At 40.4% G+C, this 21,228-nt stretch overlaps 1 protein-coding gene across 2 annotated transcripts in view; it reads left to right on the top strand.

The window, feature by feature from the left end:
• Nucleotides 1-14,487: 14,487 nt before the first annotated feature.
• Nucleotides 14,488-21,228, top strand: part of LOC126334755 (uncharacterized) — a 59,102-nt gene continuing 52,361 nt past the window's right edge. For both annotated transcript variants that reach the window (XM_049997322.1, XM_049997323.1), the window contains exon 1: nt 14,488-15,267. In XM_049997322.1, coding sequence (XP_049853279.1) covers nt 14,501-15,267 — 767 coding nt within the window. In that variant the 5' untranslated portion in view covers nt 14,488-14,500. The remainder of the gene's footprint in view (nt 15,268-21,228) is intronic.

Here is a 21,228-nt window from a genome sequence, read left to right on the forward strand (position 1 = left end):
GTCTGCAGCTCATACAGAACAAAGTACTCAGAATCATAAGCAACGCTCCGCGCTACACGCGTACCGCGGACCTTCACCGGGAATATCGGCTAGATACCATCTTGCAGGTATTCCAAAAACTCTCCACACGACTGTACAATAACACGAGACACTCGCGCAACCCGTTTATCCTTTCTCTGGGTAACTACGACCACAACCATAGATGGAAACATAATAGACCAAAAACACTATTAGCACGAAACTGAACATCTATGGTCCATAGCACGCTAACATGACAGTACTGGCGAGCCCCTGCAACTCAGCTACTACTGGCAACCCCAGATGCTTAACCCACCGAAAAACCGGCAATCGCAGGGAAACCGTACTGTATACAGCACGCAAACCAGCCACCCCCCCCCCCCCCCCCCCCCCCCCTCTGTGAGCTGATCTATGACCGATCGCCCACTAATATATGACGACAATGAAATGTTTCAGGGACGCAGCAGCAGCAGATCTTGGAACGAGCGCCAGCAACGACAACGGTAACGATGCACGATACCTCGCACTAACATAACCACACCTTGCATGCCCTGTCGCAGCTACCAAGCCGCTACTGCCCTTACTACCCGTGCTACTGTCGCAGAGGTTTTTCTCCCTTGGAGCTTGCCTTGGCACTTTTTTTCCTCTGCCCTTACAACCGCTACCCTTCGATCGTTTTCGACCGCTTCTATCTCCTGATGGACCATGTAAATGAGTAATCTTACCCAGACGCATGAATAACATCACAGCCTGCATCCTGTGACTCCTGATTCTAAAACTAACGTGTTATACGGAGGTGACAGTAGAACTTTTGGTTTGGTCACCACGTTCGTGCGGGCGTGGAGGGGCCCCATCCTTGATAAAAAAAAAAAAAGACCAGTACCACGTGCTTATACAGTTGTTTGACCCATCAGGTTAATAGTAAGACGATAGTAAACAGTTCAAGGTTTTTCTTTTTTAAATTGCTTTTCGATCTAATTTATTTTAATTATCAGAATTATTGTGGAGTTACACTCTTTGTGTAAGCCAAGTTGACTACGTGAAGCATGTGGTGTAATCATCAAAGTAGCCCTCAGCTATTCTTTTCGGGAAGATTTCACAGATAGTTAGTATGAATTTAGTGTATCAGTGTGTGGTAATTACATGACGGACAGGATTGCGCTGCGAACGTAACTTCTTTGGGTGAAAATTGAATCGGTTGGTTGTGGTTAATTTCCTCTTGCATATGTTTCAACGTTGTTTGTGTGTTATTTTATGAATGCAGTGTTGTATGCAGTCTCCCAATCTTGGCTCCATATTTGATGTGTTCCGTAAGATTACAAACTCACATTTTCACAATCCTAAATAAGGCACCAGCTTAGTTATGACTCAAGTTTAATATGCTGAAATTTCAATGATCAATGTTAAAATAAATTTCCAAATATAAACTGATTTATTTCTTTTTATTTAAATTCTCTTGTTTTCGTATGACTATTAAAAGATTATAAATAATGTTAGTCTGGTTGGGAATTTGGTAAGCTAGACTGGATACCTGATGAAACAGTTGCTCAGTAATGCAAGGTTAACTTCCCCAGACAGCTCACAGCTTTTAACCCGCTTTTATTGTCTATCAGCACCCCTTTCAGACTAAATTAATGCAACAACATTACAAGTTTTCCTCACCACAGTTTCGAAATTTAATTAAATATCCGTGGGACTCCTCTAATACACTGATATTAGACCTGATTTATTTCTGACACCAGTCCAGATTTGTCTAAGACCTGATTTATTTCTGACACCGGCCCAGATTTGTCTAATGACGCCTGATAACGTCTGTGAGTTGCAGATATGTCATACGTCGTTTTTGCTTGTATGTTCTTGATGCAAAAAAAAAAAAACATGTCTGGAACATTGCATCAATATTAGTCACGAGAAATAAAATTAGTTTTGGTGTGTTTTCAACGATATATTTATTTGTGTGTCTATTCTATAGCAAATTTGAAAGAACGTTATAGTTAACATGCCAGTTGTAAGAAAGTAAAGAAATTGTTAATTATCTTACGATAGCTCTCTACGGGCGGTTCAGCTCTCATTATTATGGCAAGAGAGCGGCACTTAGCTAACGCCACCTTGTCACTCGCGTTGGCGAAACGTAGCGAGAGATGTCAGGCATGGACAACAGGCAGTTAGTTATAAGTGCGGAAACTTCCCTTACAGACTTCCAGGTTATGTCAGCAGCTAAAATATTACGTACAGGCTGTTTTCAACGTTAACTCACAGTGCTAAAAAAAAAAAAAAAAAAAAAAAAAAAAAAAAAAAAAAAAAAAAAAAAAAAAAAGAGCACAGGTTTCGACATGACAATTCTAACCTTCCCCTGCAAGTGAATGTTTTAATCGCATTAAAAATCCGAGTTATTTTGTTTCAGTACTTTACAGAGTATTATAAATGTGACATGATTAGAAACTTCAGATGTAAGAGACATTAGTCAGCGTCAATATTCGTTCTTTAAAATTCCACTTTGTGTGATTCTGTATAGACACAATGTAGACTCTAGGTCATCAGGTCGGTGACAGCAGACCGTTGTTGCGGCTTTGGTTGTGTGGAGGAGTTCGCTCGACGTCGCCCCTCGTCACAGTCAGAGGCTTTCGTTGTTTGATGAGGCGCCGCCCCCACACCACCTGGTTGAGAGGAACAGATGCCTGCAGCTCGCATCAGGTTTGGTATGGCGTCTCAACGTCGTAATACCTCTTACAGTTCACCATCGGTTTGTACGAAACAAATTAAGAGCAGCATCAGAGAGACAAAAACACATTTGTTACGCACTATGCGACCATAAATAGAGTTTTGTTAGTACATTTGTCTTGTTAGAAATTTCATATAGTTTATTTAAGGTTATTACTATTCATTCGTTTCGTGTAGTGTGAACTCATGTTTCTCACAAGCTTTACGTTGGTTCACTGTTACTGATCTAATCTAGGCAACGCTTCCACTAAACAGCTATTGTTAGCCTGTTACATATAGTTCAGTTCTCAGCAAACTGTATCTATAAAAATGTCCACCACAAACAATGGTTGAACGTTCTTTAGTCTTTAAACGTCCTGCGCTTGGTTTTGTGCAACACCACTTTTGAGGACACATAGGATTAATTGCATTCAGACTATTACTTCCATATTCCAGCGCAGCAGAGGTGAAGGCAAATTCACACACTACTGTCTGTTTTCAAGCGTTTAATGTGCTTGGGTTTGCGTAGTCTTTCAGTATCACATAAATAAGTGTTCAGAGTTTCTCAGCTGGCTTAAACTGCAATTCATACGGAATCTTCACCTGTTTCTATGCACTTTCACATACAAATATGGGCTACTTAACTATCCGGTTCCGCGATCGTGAAACTTTTTACAACATTAACATTTTTGTCTCTGATTTTTAAAGTGTATATATGAGATTCGTGTATTCTCTTACTATTTGGCCGTGTTGCTAGACACTTGCTCCAGTGGCCTGAAATGTTTTCTACATCATAAATTTATGTTTTTCGTCGTACAGGGCATCATTGTTCTACATGCACCATCAAAAGAATCAAAAAGACCAAAACAGGGAAGTGGGCAAGAAATCGTCCACCTCATACGCGAATCAAAAAATGTGTATGCAAAGAAGCATAGAGAGAAACTTCGTCCAATTTTAAGTTAACGAGACATTGCGTTAAGCAACTCATGGTCGGATCCTTCAACTAGTACTATGAGCTTGCATCATTTGCATATGAAAATTCACTAATAAATGCTTGGTTACTAGGTCCTGAACAAAATTTATCCTTTACATATGAAATGATAAAACTAAACATAAGCCATAGATAATTCCATGTTTGTGTCTTGCTTGAATAGTTCATGAGTTTTATTTGCATGCTCTTGACAGTGCATTCCACCCATACTAACTGTCTTGACAGCAAAATTGTCACTTTTTGGTTCGTATTCTAGTATCCATTCACATACTACGTATGTCTGTTGCAGATTACTACTCTCAAACTATTTAACTTAAATGCTGCACTTTCCATGACACATTTACAATTTTTTAATTTACATGTCACTGCTAGTTATTCCACGGAAAAGAACTTTTACTATTTCAACGGTTGTATTCAAATCTCAGTCAGCATGTTTACAAATATATACACATATATACATAAGTACATATCATTAGCATGGCTGCTCATCTATCTTTAGCTGCCTAGAGTTAAACAAAAATGCATACAGTCTGTAACTAAGTACCAAAGTTCCTTCATTTTAGGAGTAGTATCCTATAAATTGTAAGAGCTCTTTCACTTCAGGATAAGTATTCTTCAGACTTATTTACTGTGAAATATCAACATAACTAGCTATACTAGAGAGCGTCCGGGAGTAGGAACGAATATTAAAGTGCTATAGAACATACAAAACTTATTGAAAATGTATTTTTTCCAGTCACATTAAGTAACTTCTCCAATTTATGTATGAAAAATTGTTTCCTCCATATGACCACCCAAGGCCATGCGGCAACGAGCAATGCGTTCACTGAAGTTCTCGATAACGCGTTCACAAAAATCTTGTGGGACGCCATTAATAACTCTTTTAATTTCATCTTTCAGTTGGTATATTGTTTGTGGTTTGTTCACGTGCACTTTTGATTTCACAAATCACAAAGGAAGTCACAAGGCGTAAAATAGCATGATCTGGCAGGGCATTCCTGGTTACCACGCAAAGAGATAATTTTTCTTTTTAGGAAACTTTTCATTCAGTATAGCAATCATTTCACGGGATGTGTGACATGTCGCACCATCTTATTCAAACCAAAAATCGTCATTTTCACCAGTAAGAGGGAAAAACCACTCAGAAAGTATGTTTCGGTAACGGTCTCTGTTCATAGTGACGGCAGCTCCCTCATCATCAAAGAAGTACGGCCCGATCACTCCTGGTCAGAACCCATGTCATACAGTCGTGCGTTATCTCATCTTCCACAGTCACTCGCCGGTTTTCGTTACCCCAAATCTGCAGTTCTACTTATTGACCAATCCGCTGAGGTGGAAATGCGCCTCATCTGAAAAAATTATTCTTTTTGTGAAGTTCTCGTTCTCCGCTTGTCGAGCAAGACTCATTGTGCAAATCGATGACTCTTTCCATGATCTGCAGGCTCTTGTGTTAGTTGAATTTCGTACGCATGCAATTGCAGATCTTTTGAAAGGATTTCATGCAGTAAATTTGGTGATAAATTCAGTTGTTGAGCTCCTCGGCGATCCGATTTGTGGGGCTTACGCTCACATTGTCCGCGCGACAGCAATGCGTGTGTTCGAACAGAACAGGGTCGCCCTGTTTTCTTAACGTTTGAAACAGAACACTGGTCTCAGATTTCCGGATCAACTTCCGAACTGATGAGTCAGTTGGAGGAACATTACGTTCGAGTGCCATGCGCTATTCACGAACGGTTACCGTGGCACTTTCACTGTTTTTGTAATAATTTTTTATCACTTGAATACACTGCTCAGTTGTCATCTGCTTCATGACAAAAATAAACATCAAACAACAACGATCACCACCCAAAAGCCAAGGGAGGGATCGCAGGTTACAAACACGAAAGAACCACCGCTGCCAACGACCATATGACAAAATGGCGCAAAATTCAAACACGTCCTTACATCCCGGACACTCGTTACATATGCAGTAGGATTTTGTTCAAATACTTGATATTACTCGTGTTTTACACCTTGTGAAACAGAGGCCATACTTAAGTAATGTCTTTCGTTTAATCAGTGCACTATGTGCTGACTGTGCACATATACACACAACAAGAAAACACTTATCAGTTTTACATCTCAACTAAAACATATTATATATACAATCATTATCGTGAATAAACTTTCTAATGCAAATCCTTTTTAGATTCTTTTGGTGATAGAGCCCTAAGATCTTTGCCATATCAAGCATCCTAGATAGTATATTACATGTGCATCTTTCATTCTTTATCGCCTCCCTTAGTGCACAGCATCGTAGTCACTATTATTTCGATTTTCACTTTCTTGCAGTACCTGCCACGATGTGCTTTGTCCGTAACAAATTCAAAATTAATTTCGTACCACCTACTACTAACTGGTATATTCCGCTCGGAAGATCTAACTATGCGACCCCTCCCCACAGGAACTCCATTCCAAACATACAGGACATAGACAAATTTTTTACAGTGAGTAACATACATACTACTCTTCCGCCCTCAAAATTCCACAGCAATTTGCACCAGCTATTTAACTAATTGTCTCTTGGCACCTATTGCCGGGAGACCAAACAGTTCTGGACAGGTAACAATGGCACTCGAGTCTGACTGGAGTTCTTTTTAAAAAAATTCACCTCAATGACATTTACACCCCCACCTGTGTCTAACACGACTGTCGTGGGTATACTTCACTGCTGCCCGAATTAGTCATCTCTCTCAGGTTATGTGCACCATTCGAAACCTGTGCCGCAACATCTGAAGCTGTTCATGCTGGCTATCACTCCCATTCCATCCCTGTCCCATAGTCATCAGGGAGAGCGATGGGGTCGGGTTTAGTTTGAAGCGCCGGCGTTGTCTGATGGCTGTTCCTCGTACATCTCTATAATTCGCACGGCGTGATTCTGCAGGGGTGGCGCCCAGTTAGGCGGAGGCTCCGTGTTTTGTACAGGCATAATGTGGACGTTATTATTATTGTAATTACTCGGCGGCGGGTGCCTAAAATGTAGCTGCCACTGGTTAGAATGCTGTGGTTACCGTCTACCATTATATCTATATTCCGAGGCCGCTGTACCCTGGAGTACAACGATGTCCATTATTTTGATTTCGTTGCCACTTTGCGTGAGACGAGTTATGGATATTTTTCTGTCTATGTTGGTGTTCGTTTGCCTGATACGACGCAGCGACGTTGCCACGCTGCGGCTGTTGGCGGTGGTGGCTTTCCCCCCTCCCCCCACGGCGTTGCCATTGCAACTCGTACCAGTTTTCCTGGATTAGGTCAGTCGACTCCAAGACGGATAAGAAATTTTCCAAATTATCGTCCAGCACATAAATGAGCTCTCCACGTATCGGTATGGGCAGTTTAGTTTTTAGTACTCTCAAGTTCGCTAGGGGTTCACCCCAACAACGGGTTTTCGCGCTATGTCTCTCACAGTACTTTCGAAGACTTCCCGTTTCGGAGTATAGACCTCTAGAGAAAAAACTTCTGTCCGTAATCTCTCCTGAGTACATGTCAACCAACGCTTTGTGAGGAGAGCATGTCAAATTCATCTAAGTTTCTGCAGCCGCGGTTCTCCGTGAGGCACTCACTCTGAATGTGAAACATGACAAATTCTATTTTATATTTCTCATTCCAAGCTTTTATAAAGCTTTTATAAGCACAGCTGGATGTGGAGATTTGTTGTCTTGTGTGAAAGTCTGGAACTGCGAATGTTTTTATGAGGCTCCTCTGATACAGCGGTTTTGAACATTTTTCGACCCGCGAACCGCTTCCACAACGATCTGTGTTGGATGAACTACTGACTTTTAAATGTACACACAGTAGACATGCGTAAATTTAATTCCAAGCAAAAGATTTAATAAACTTAAATTAACTTTCTTGAGGGTATTTTTGTTCTATCGTTGCAACTACAAAAATGAGTGATTTTTTCACCATATGCATTTCACTTCATTGAGGTAAAGCATCATCAGTGGTCTGTAATTAAGTTATTTACATTTTTATTTGGTTTTAGATTGAAAAACAGTTTTTTTTTTAAGAATAGGTTGATTTGTACTTACCGTGATTTTTCGGCTGATTCCTCGCTTACATCGGGAAATGCCATCTGTTAGCACATCGTTGTTTTTCTGTGTTAGACACTGATCATTTTGGTCTAATTTTTAGATTTTCTGCAGCACTATGCATTTCTTATGTTTTTTCACAACACACTTTTATGCACACCACTGTGTTCTGTTTATTTTTGTATGTCAAGTATGTGTTGTCGTTTGAGTTTTTTAGTGTTAATAACATATTCTTTCCACTACTTTGTCTTTACCTACCACATTTGTTTTTTAAATTAGATTATTTTGTGTGTGTAATTCTATTTAACAATAATTAACACACATTTGACATATAGAGAAAACCCACAAGAAGTGACGTTATCTTAAATGCAACTTTAAACCACCCACAGAACCACAATCAAGCAGCAATCAGATACATGTTAAACATGCTGAACAAGATCTCCCTAAACACTTCTAACTACCAGAAAGAGTTAGCCATTATAAAACAAATAGTATTAAAAATGGACATAAAGAAACCGTGGTAGACAAACTAAACAAAAAAATACAGAGACAAATAATGAAGAAGCTAACCATACTACACTAATTCGTACGGCATGCACTACAATAAAAGAAAATGACATACAAGGACCTACCACAACAAATTCATTCATAAAATAGGTAACATATTCAAAAAAGAAGGCATAAACATTGCTTACAAAACGAACAATTCCATACACAAGCACATCCCAAAACTAAAATTAAAACCAGACAGATACCAACAATGTGCTATCTATAAGCTCAGTTGCAGAGATTTTGAGAAGATATACTTTGGAATGATTGGTAGGACATTCGACACAAGATATAATGAACACATCAGAGCATTTAAATACGGTACAAATCATTGAACATTTGTGGATCATCTAAAACAAGAACACCATAGACGAAGCAATATTGAAAAAGATATGAATATCATAGAAATTAGTAAAGATAGATACCTCCTTCCTTTCCAAGAAAATTTCCACATACAAAAAGCATTAACACAAAGTAAACAGTTGCTCAGTGACTGGATATATATTGGAAACCAGATTCTATATAGAATAATTGATGAAATACCATGAAAAAGAAAAGAGCCTTTCCATCCTTCACCCCCTCCCACAACCCCCCCCCCCCCTAAATACTTATATCCACTCATCACGGTTTCCCCCTGCGCGAAAAAAGGAAAAAGAAAAAACATCCCTCCATCGCTATTCCTTCTCTACTCATACACAGTACATAATTACAAAGAAGCATAATTAAATAGAAGAACACACCTAAAATAATCAATTTTTTAAATGTTATAGGTCAAAGACAAAGTAGTGGAAATGTCATGTTGGCAACACTACAAAACTCAATCAACAACACATACTTGAAGTACAAAAACAAAAAGAATACAGTGGTGTGCATAAAAGTGAGTTGGAAAAAATATAAGAAATGCATAGTGCTGCAGAAAATCTAAAAATTAGACCAAAATGATCAGTGTCTAACACAGAAAAACAACGATGTGCCAGGAAATGCCATTTCTCGCTGTAAGCGAGAAATCAGTCGAAAAATCACCGAAAGTACAAATCAACATATTCTTACGAACTGCTTTTCTATCTAACAGCAAATCAAAATGGTTCAAATGGCTCTGAGTACTATGGGACTTAACTGCTGAGGTCATTAGTCCCCTAGAACTTCGAGTTACTTAAACGTAACTAAGCTACGGACATCACACACATCCATGCCCGAGGCAGGATTCGAACATGCACTGTGGCGGTCGCGCCGTCTCAGATTGTAGCGTCTAGAACCGCTCGGCCATCACCGGCCGGCAAATCAGAATGGAAATAACTTAATTACAGACCATTGATGATGCTTTTCCTCAATAAAGCGAAACGATTCTGGTGAAAAAATCACGCCCTTTTGGTAGTTGCAACGACAGAACAAAAATACCTTCAAGAATTGTAAAGCAACTACGGACACTATGGCCACACAAATGAAGAGATTAAATTATCTTAACCCTTAACGGTTAGAACCTAAAATTCCTCTAGTTACAGCTTAAAAGTTGCACAACGTGTAGGCCTAGCTGCAATAATAAATACAAGTTTCCATTGTAATTACTCATCTCTTCTTGGAATTCAGTAAAAAGGTTGCGCCTGCTTTCAATGGCAAAGAGATTTGAAGCCAGGAAGCACAGCAGTTAAATAAAGTCTCAAATTACTTTCAGCACAAAGTCCGTTTCTGTATTTATTTTATACAGGGATATGAAGAAAACGATTTTTCGCGCAACTATGTGTATAAAAAGGCTTATAGAGTCGTTATGACTTTATTCGGTAGCATAGCGAACTCCTTCAAACTTAATCAAAATAACTAGTTAATGACAAAGATTTATAACTTTCCTGTAACTGAAAATCATAGAAAATTTCAAGAAGCTGCTGTTTTTCATTCACGCTAATATGGCTTCTAAAATTGTTGATTTTTCGAAGGGACTGCGAATCCAATTGTTATTATTGGACATAGCAGGGAGATATTCTCTGAAGGTTTTTCCAAGTCCTTTCAAATGTTCTTGACTTTTTCTTCCAAAGGAAGATAATTTTCCACCAGGAAGTCGTAAGGGGTATCAAAGTACTCGGCTTGATTTTTCCTGAAACATTTTTCCCAAAAATTAAATTTTTTAGTCAATGTTTCAATAAGTCCTGCACAGTACAAACTTTTATGTGTGACCCCTGAAGAGGTAAGTTTAAACTGTTGCTTTTTGAGAAAATGTCTGCCAGATACGCTGAGGTCTGAAGCCAAATTTCATCTTCCATATACATTGCTTTGTGAAAGACGTAGCTGGCGAGAAAACGTAAACTTAGTTTTTAAGCCCGTACCGTCTTGAAATAGTTCCACTTCAAGATAGCCACCTAACTTAAGTGTGACACAATAAACCCTTATAAATGCTTCCCATGTCGTCACAAAGCACTGCGAGGATGCGGGAATTTCTAGAGCGTGGTTTAATAAAATTAATTATTTTCACTGCATCGTTCAGCGCAGATTTTAGTTCATCGGGCATGCGTTTAGAAACAGAGCCGGGCTATGAATGCAACAATGTGTCCAAGTAGCTTTCGGCGATACCTATTTCACTGTGGCAACAAAGCCAGCATGGCACGCTCTCATAGATTTCGCACCGTCTGAACAAAATGCCTGCACAGCGAGTCCAGTCTATTGACTTTTCGCCAAAATATTCGTCGGTTAACTAAAAATCTAACTCCTCCTATAGTTCTCTCGTTTAAGGGTCTGCGGAATAGTAGCTCCTCTTCTGCAGACACGTAATATGACGGACGAAAAGTAACAAACTGGCTAAATTGGTAACATAAGTCGATTCGTCACGTTGAATCACAAAAGAAGGACAGGGTCGAGCTCATTCCACACTTCATTTTCGACATAATTTGACGTGTATTTCATCCAACAGTTGATCATATTGTCGGACAATGGTACCATATTGATTTTTGAGATGTGGAAGATTCTCCAAGCATGCACCGTAATACATCATTTATACATGGCTGCACTAAATCTTCAGCTATTGAATCTAGTTTTGCAGTTTTAGCAATTCCGTAGCAAATGCGGTAAGACGCTTCAAGAGCATTCTTATTGTCACTGTTTTCAGCCGATACAAAAGCAATTAAATCATTTTACCATTCGTTAGCCTTCCCTATAAAAAGAACCAGCAGATTTGTTTACGTGGGTGGGGTATTTAGTTTTTAAATGGCGTTGAAGTAGCAAAGGTTTCAGACTATTGTTAGTAAGAATGTCACCATAAACAACACACCGTGCTCTTGGATGATACTTGTCACCTATATACGAAAATTAAAATGTAATGCAATTATCATCTTACTTTCTTTCCTTTATACACGGTTCACTTTTGCCGGATTGAGACACATCACTAAAAGCTGCATGTTCTGTTGACCTAACACTAACTTGTGATTTAGTTAAAACCCTATTTCCCTTTCAAACTTCCAATTTTCAACCAGTCATCTATTTTAATGTGAACAGAAACGATTCTGATACACAACTTACAACTTGCTTGTTTGGTCTCGGTTATAGAAGGTGTTTTTTTTTTTAATTTTTGCTAATAACCGAGTAAAAAACCGAAATATTAATTACCCATGGAAACAATGCTAAAGTTGTTCGTTTCTAAAAACCATTTTTTTAAAAAAAGGAGTACATTTTATTCGTGAAATTTGCATTGGTTTGAAAAATTGCGTTGTTGTAGACAATTGGAAATGTGATTCTTGCTATTTTAGTAACACTGCCGGCAGAAACGATCAACTAACATACGGCATAAGAATTGGTATACGTAGCATAGCTAAGGCAACACTGTTCCTATTGCCGTACGTCGTGGCCGAAGGTCTACGTGCAGTATGAAAGACGTGGTCCCGCCTGATTTGCTTTAAAAAATTAAAGATTTGTCTGCCATTTCTATGAAATAATAAAAGATGCCGGAAATTATGGCAATAATAACAAATTAAAAATTTAACAACATTCAATTTATAGAATGAAATAAAAATGGAAAGTAGCTCGAGCTTCGTGTGCCTACAAAATATGACTTTGTCTACTTGCAGTCCTTGAAAACCGACTAATTAACACAAAAAAACAGAGTTCTTTAACTTGGGTTTTCACCCTTTAACACCGACTATTCATAATGCCTAAATAGTGGTATAATCCCCGATTACAACGTGATTTTTGAGCAGAGTTTCAAAAATTGGAATCAGTAGGAGAATATGTGAATTTCTGTAGTATTCAATCACTTTTCGAGAAAAGCAGCGCGTCTAGAACGGTCTAAGTTTAGTTTTATTGCACTGTTTAATTTAATATTTTGTTTCTATATATCTTGAAAATAAGAGAGTCAAAATTTTTCAATCTTTGTTCGATTTCGACGTTTATTACAGGAAATAATAAGAATAAGAAATTGAAAATCGGTTATTTGAGAAACAGGTTACTTTGAGCGATTTTAACTGTCAGGTTTAAGTGCCGTGGAATAATTAATGTAACTGGAAATCGTCGGTTTCAGTGATAACCTCTATCCCTACTTGCGGGTATACGCAATCGCGCCAGTCCGATAAATCGCTCTTTAATATCTTTTCAAATTGTGACGAGTCGCTTTGAACATTTTCAGCGCAGCGCCCACTACTTGTAATGCCTCTGCTTTAGATTGCGCGGCATCACGTAACTCAGTGTCGAGTTTTGTATTGATTAGGGTATGTTTCTCACCTAACACGCAACTGATATCGTCTACTAATTTTGTACTCTGTGCTGTGAGTTTCTCATTAAAGTTAGATTTCTGGCTAACAGTTAATTCATTCAAGTGCTGTGTACGTTAAGTGACATTTCGCTGCGGTATATGGTGCGCAGTTTTTAGCTGGCCAATATCGTCCGATAAACCTTCTTAGTGTTTCTGATATTCCCTGAGAAGCGTTTTTAATGTAGTCATTTCAGTACGGATCACATAAAAATCTTAATTAACAGTATCGGTTTATTGCTTCGCAAACTGTTCAAAATTGACTTTAATTGTTGCTTGGCAATACGATCAAAGTCAGTTCACATTTGTTCCGGTAGTTCCCTGGAAACACGCCCGAGAGCTGCGTTAGTGTGCACTGCTTGCTGTTGAGACAGGTTATCTAAATCTGTTGTTTCGCGTTCTTATACAATGTGATGAAAATCAGACATGAACTGTACAGATTGCTGTCGTGCGGGTCGCTCAAAAGTCTTATCTATTTGTTCTGCTTGCTTCAATGTAAATATTTGGAAATTATCATTCATCGTTCATGATATTTGACAACTTATAAACAATGCACTTAACGCATCTTGAGCAGCGCTCGTTCGCGGAATTTCATCCGTTAATTCAGATTGCTTATTATTCTCCTCTTGCACGTTATTTAAATCCACATCAGACATTGTCGGATTGACCACATCGTCGCCATCGGCGTTTGAACTGTTTTCAACATTGTCAAATACTACTACAGAATGACGGATTTTACTAAAACACGTCACCACATAATATATACAATTACTTTGTAGCAGTGGTGCTCGGAAATACTAAATTAAGACACAACAAGATGGATACCTCTAATTGAAACATGAGATAGACAACCTCCATTCATCCATCTTGTTCGCGTTAAGCTCAATAGCAGCCATGTTGCTTCGACTTCCACCGCTAGTCATGAATTTTATAAACAATAATTTTCGTAATTAAAAAGATCTGGAATAATTACAATGGCAGATTTGAACCATGAGCTGTTTATAGCACTGTCTGAAAGTCATAGCTACGCAAAAAATCACTTTGGTCTACGTTTGTACGAGCGTTCAAAATATCTGACGTGTTGATATTGCTCTGCACATTCGGAAAGACCCCCGGGCGTGCGTTTTACACGCTATGAAGTCAGAAACTCGGCATGCTCAATATTGACCTTCGAGTGGACGACTCTTGTAACAAGGTTTATCATATGACTCTTAAAGCTATCTGGTGCGATAAAAGCTGTACAGGTATGTGACGTGCTGCAGTGTGATAAACCGTTCGTTATACAATGCGACACTTATGCTCTCACCTAAAAATAATCGCAGGTAAAGTCCGCCCCCCTCCCCTACTGCATTTATTACCGCTAGCAGATTACGGCGCTACTATAAATAAGCTCTCTTTTCGCAGCCGACCTGCTATTGTGTTGTACGGGAGGAGCTGACGTCTGACATGAGCTCCACCTCAGCACTGTCACGAGAGGAATGTCGCAAGATCGTAAAGAGGCACCTGCAGAGGGACGACTTCGAGTTGGCATGGTTTGCAGTGGCTCCCCTCAGCACAGACATGAAGGGCTTCATGGGCGATCACCTGAAGCTGCGTACGTCGGTATCACTAGGCGACAAGGAAAGCCGAGGGGCGAAGACCGTCGAACTGCAGTTCTTCGTTAAGTCGGTGCCTCTGGATGACGCCTACAGGAGGAGTTTCGCTATGGCGTCTGTGGCCTACCAGAAGGAGGTCCTGTACTACGGCGATCTCCTTAGGGACGTGCAGAAACACCTGCGCTGCTCGGAGTACGAGGCTGATACGTACCTGGGCACCGTCCCTAAGTGCTACTACTTGCGGCCGGACTTGCTGGTGTTGGAGGATCTGGCTTTGGCCGGCTTTCGCGTGCTGGACACCATGAAGCCACTGGACGTGCACCAGTGCGAGTGCGTGCTGAAGGCGCTGGCGCGGCTCCACGCCACGTCCATCGTGTTCGAGGAGCGAGAGGGCCGGCGACTGGCCGACAAGTACCCGCTTCTTGGGCACGAGACTCTCTATGGGTGGGAGCCGGACTCTCATCTTTACCTCGCACAAGTGGCCAGCCGCCGCGCTGCACACATTCTGCTGGACCTCGTACCTCGCTTCGCACCGGGCACGCCTCATAACGAAAAGCTACACAGCCTCCTTGACACTGTTATGGAATCAATCTACGAACTCTTGAAACCGAGTGACAAGTAAGTCGTCGTCAGAAAGGTGTAGTTGTAGTATAGACCGTGTGATAGAGTGTGTCTGTAACTGCTGTAAATTCTGAGCTGCGTATGAGGTAAATATTGAGCCAAAAGTAAGGCAACGTTCATAACTTCTACACTAATTCCTAAACATAGTTTTAAAAAAAGAGATAGCTATAGTAGCTCTAAAATTACTGCTGGTCTCCGTTAAAAACGATGTATCATTGAACTCAACTGGATTCCTCTTAATCAAATGGTTCAAATGGCTCTGAACACTATGGGACTTAACATCTGAGGTCATCAGTCCCCTAGAACTTAGAACTACTTAAACCTAGCCAACCTAAGAACATCACACGCATTCATGCCCGAGGCAGGACTCGAACCTGCGATCGTAGCGGTCGCGCGGTTCCAGACTGAAGCGCCTAGAGCCGCTCGGCCACACTGGCCGGCTGCTCTTAATCAGCTGTGCATTCTCGCAACCACATTTTCGTCTACTTTCTCCTTAGTTGTGTCATCAAATTTGTTCTCGTAGTTTGTCCTTCATAGGAACAAACATGTAGTCAGAGAGAACCAACATCTGGCTGTACGTTAGATATACCACAATCCAACACAATTTTCCGATGATATATAACAGTTATGCAACCCATTCTCACAAATGAAGTGAATGTGTATTACTTAATAGAGACCTGTCATCGAAATGCATTAGGAGCAGCAGACGTGTTACTAACATAGGTGCAGACGCTGCAGTCCTTGTAACGGTTGCAGTAAAGGCAAGATATCGAGTATCGACTGAAGAGGTGCTCTGCATATTCTTCGTAAATACACACATCACTTTCTCTATATCCCACTTCATAAATAGTTAGACGGCAAAGATTTTCAGTTTCGTTTAGAATACGACATTGGCTCTCCAGCAAGGCAATTAAATTTTTGGGGCCGGCCGGAGTATCCTTGCGGTTCTAGGCGCTACAGTCTGGAGCAGAGCGACCGCTACGGTCGTAGGTTCGAATCCTGCCTCGGGCATGGATGTGTGTGATGTCCTTAGGTTAGTTAGGTTTAATTAGTTTTAAGTTCTACCCGACTGATGGCCTCAGAGGCCAAGTCGCATAGTGCTCAGAGCCAATTGAACCGTTTGAATATTTCTTGGACAACATTTTGGGAATTAATTTTGGCTTTGTTCAGTGCAAACTTCATCCTCATTGGCAGAGGTTCTTTCGCTGTAGAAGTCAATTACGTCAACGGCCGAAGCATATGTGATTACGTCTCTTACCAGTGTAATGAATATTAAGAGTAGTATAAAAACTTCTAGTTGGATATCAATTGAACAATCTCAGTTTTAAATGGATTTTTATTCCGTAATTTTTTAAATGTAGAAATTAAATTGCGTAACACAATTGAGTTTAACATTAGTAACCTGACTATCTCATGCACCGACGTAGCTACTCGCCGGTGCTTACATTTCACCTTCAGCAGCTTTTGCCTCTTTAGCTAGAGAACCCAGGTTATTGGTGTTGTCTAGTTTACCTACCTCCATCAGTATGCTGAGAGAATGCTGCTTACCAGCTTAAATGCTTGGAAGTTATCAAAAAGACAACCGCGAAATATCATATGTAGTTCCTACGACGGACATTAATTGTTTTAAAACTGCGAGCCATAGGACTTTAAAAAGCGGAAAACGTGTTTAAGCTGATTTCCTGCATTTTCATCACCAAGATTAGTATTGCCATACTCATCAAAACAAAAAATAAACTTAGATCCGTTTATACTGATACATATTTACAAGAAATGTATATTTTAAATTTTTTATAAATGCTGACTTCCTTTCACTTTCTAGAAGTTAATAACCTTGTTATTCTGATTTTTATTGAGTGATGCAGTTACAATTTGTGAATTTATTCGCAGAGAACCACTCAGTTCCTGTGCAAATTTCATTTACCATGCCTTCTGCTGGTTGTCTCATTAATACCTTTATGGTGGTCGCCCTAAATACCTTCCCTTTTTGCAATACAAAATAGTATTTTTACAAATATTTACTACAGGAAGTACAATCCGATTTCGGATCTTACGCAGGACACAAATGAGACGTTAACAAGTGTATGTTCTTGACATTCCTGATGTTGTGATGTTTCTTATGCAAAAAGACAGTACATATCACACATTGAGTTAAATACCGCAAATCTTTAAATATTCCCTTACATACAGTCTACAAAAACGAATTTAGACCATGGGCTATTTTTATTTTGAAGTATGTCTTGGGAGATATGAGAGAGCTAATGTGAACAAAATGTATTGTAATACATACAGTGAGTGTTTACATAGGTGGACTTTTCACTTTGAACATTGTCTGTATAAGGATAAATATACTAACAGGAAAATGTAGAAGCAAGTGGAAACCTTATATTAAATTTATTCCTTAAATTAAAGACAATACATTAACATGTTCAAGGAGTTCATCTAATAAACCCTATCTATTCCTAATGTGCAAGAAGCATTTCTACTTCCAACAAAATCACTGATAAGTATTAAGTTGCACAGTGAGGTATACGTCAGTATAGGGATAATATATGTTCTGACGCACTCTTCATTGTTCCCAGATGTATCCAAGATGGCGGCGTGTGTAGACTTGGCAACAGCGCATGACGTCATCCAAGATGGCACCCATAACGTCATCCAAGATGGCGGCTTTTGGCGGGAAAGTGCCATGCTCCCATCCCCCAGAAAAATGGCGGGAAGTTCAAATTCCAATAGGATAATGTATCACACCACTGTTATCTCTACTAACCTAAGAAAATCGCAGGCAGGTAGGCCACTTGGGCTACCTACACTAACCCAAATCACCCGACCGCCACCTCCTCATAGGGATTCGTGGGAAAATGACTCAGCCTGCATTGGGCTGCTGGAGAGAGGAAGGAGTGTCCTGTATTTATTTTGGGCCAATTTATTTAGGGATGGATTATATTTATCACAGTGATACAGAACACACGCTCTGACATGTCAAACAGCATACACAGCTGAAAACTACTCCTAAATAACTCATGTAAAATGCTCTACACATGCACTTCCTAATTGCAGCCGGCCGGGGTGGCCGAGCGATACTACACGCTACCGTCTGGAACCACGCGACCGCAATGGTTGCAGATTCGAATCGTGCCTCGGGCATGGATGTTGTGATACCTTAGGTTAGTTAGGTTGAAGTAGTTCTAGGGGACTGATGACCTCAGAAGTTCAGTCCCATAGTGCTTACAGCCATTTGAACCATTTTTTACTAATTTTAACTGTCAAAATAACGCATTGCACAGCCTACAGATATGCAAACCACTCATAAATAATGCAATACATTTATGTCCAGAAGGCCAAACAACTCATAAATTGTAAAAATAATAATCTGTCTAAAAGACTCTGCAAACATGCTTGCTAATCGTCAACTGTCAAAATAATACACCAGTCTTTACTTAAGCAATTAGAGACAGCACCACCATCCAGTTTGTTCGCGAGAAGCTCCACACTCCAACTGACCTAGTACACAGTACCACCACCAGAGAGCACTGTCATCTGTTCCATGATGTAATTCTAGATGGCAGCCATGACATCAGCTGATGATGCAAGTACCATTATCCAAGATGGCGGCAAACTGTGTTCACCATGTGGTCTAGACCTAGTACACAGTACGTCTGTTCAGAGACGTAATCCAAGATGGTGGGGGGAAATGGCAGGAAAATGACTCTGCCTGTGCTGGACATAAGTTTTTATTTTGCAGGTAAAGTCTCCACCAGGAGATCTAGACCCCAACTGACCTAGTACACAATACTGCCCCTAGAGGATGCAGTCATCCCTCCTGTGACGTAATCCCAGATGGTGGTCTGGAGAGGGAAAATGGCGTGAAAATGACTCAGCCTGCTCTGGGCTGCTGGATCGAGTAAGGAAGGAGTGTACTTTATTTTGGAACAATTTGTTTAGGGATAGAGTGTATTTATCACACTGGTACAAAACACATGCTTGGGATCACGCCATACAGCCCACAGACCTGTAAACTGCTCCTAAATAATGCTTTGCAGACACTCAGACAGCTCCTAATTTACCCAAATAATTTCAGTATATACCTGCAAACTGTTGCTAAATAATGCAGTACAGTGACGTGCAGGCACGGAATCGTAAACTGTCCAAATCACGCATAGAACAACCTACAGACCTGCTCACAAAATAATGCAACAGACGTGCAATCAGTGTGCCCAAGCACAGCTTCCGCACACCCTGTCCACTCGACCACACAGGATGTTAGCAGCAGCTCTGCGAAGTGACGCGGCCATCAGCTGTCAAACCACACACAGATGCCCGCACTCATAAGGTGGCGACATCCCTTACATACTTGATACATGAGAAATTCCTCTTGAAATATGTGTTCACCTAGGCACCATTGCTGATGCGATCAAGCAGAGGCGCAGATGCTCCAGGGACGCACGCTGTCACAGCCGCAAGCTGCCGCTGGACACAGGTTGAAGTTGCCTCTATTTTCAGGTATACAGTCAGTGTTGTAATGACAACACAGAACTCCAAGGTGAGCTCACGCTGCTCCTATATGTGAGACACCTCAGGGCAGCACGTGTATTTACTGTTGACGACAGAGTAGCACGGGGCACATTGTTCCTAGTGTGACATGAGAGATGCCTCTAACTGTGCTTAACTGCAATTAGTGCAGAATAACATCGAATGCACTCTTCCCAGCGGTCCTAACATGATACCCCAGTCCATCACGTGTTACCCTTCCTGCTTTCAAGACACACAAATGCTCCCACCGCCATGTAGATGCTCCTATATCCCAGCACAAAGGATGTGAATGAATTGAGCATTATGATTGACTCTTATCGAATTTACCCACCGAATTACTGATGCCATCGGTATCGAAGCACCATCCACCTTTTCTTTCTTTCTGCAGATGGGACTTTCAGCAGTAAAATTATTTTGCACAGATCACTAAAGTGCATTGACAGTTAAACCCGCAAAGTTGTCTACAGATCATCAAATACATACGAGTCTCAGAAGAATATTGGAAGCCAGGAACATATTTACCAGTGTAACTATAATTAAATATTACAATTGCTGCTACAGTCTGACACCGATTGATGTACAGGTAATGTCTCCTCTTGACGCCTCTGCTTCTGAAAGGAATCTCAGAATCTAGAGTGCACATAATTTTCCACGTAAAAAATCTCTCATACCCTCGCAGTTATCGATGTGCTCAATCTACATGTCCCTCATGATAGGACACGCCGACTATATGTCACGATGCTCCTAAGTCATAGGGACGCACCGTCCACCTTTTCTTTCTTTCTACAGATGTGACATTCAGCAGCAATAAACTATTTTACACTAATCGCCATATTGCAGTGACAATTAAACCTCGCAAAGTGCCACACACGTTGTCAAATACGGAAAGACTCTGACTCAATTACACTGCTCTCCCACTAAGGACAGGAGACTGAATATTAGAGCGTGAAACTGATCTCCAACGCAGAAATATATCACTGCGTTCCATGTCGATGTAGTAAACATACAATTCATATCGTCTGCCATAAAAAATCATCCCTTTTACATCAGAAAGCCGTCAGTGAATCGAAGTCACTCTCAGAACTGTTGTGCAACGACTGCCTCGTTTTCCCCCTTGGTACAAACGCGGTACTATTTCTGCTCTGAACTTGCTTCCTTGCTTGCTCGCGTTTCTACACCCATCTCCAGACTCTGGGATTACAAGAAAATATCTAATTTCACACGGTTCACACACAGCACAATATCTAATTTCACACAGTTCACACACAGCAGTACCCTACCGATCACTCATGCAACATAATTTCGAAGATATAGACTGGGAATTATTTCTATACAAATACAAAACTTTAGCTAGGTGGATCATGCTCTATACCACTGAGTAACTAGAAACAAACGAACGAAAAATGATATTTCCACCCGTGAATA

The sequence above is a fragment of the Schistocerca gregaria genome, chromosome 2 (assembly GCF_023897955.1).
Source record: "Schistocerca gregaria isolate iqSchGreg1 chromosome 2, iqSchGreg1.2, whole genome shotgun sequence".
Classification (NCBI taxonomy): Eukaryota; Metazoa; Arthropoda; class Insecta; order Orthoptera; family Acrididae; genus Schistocerca; species Schistocerca gregaria.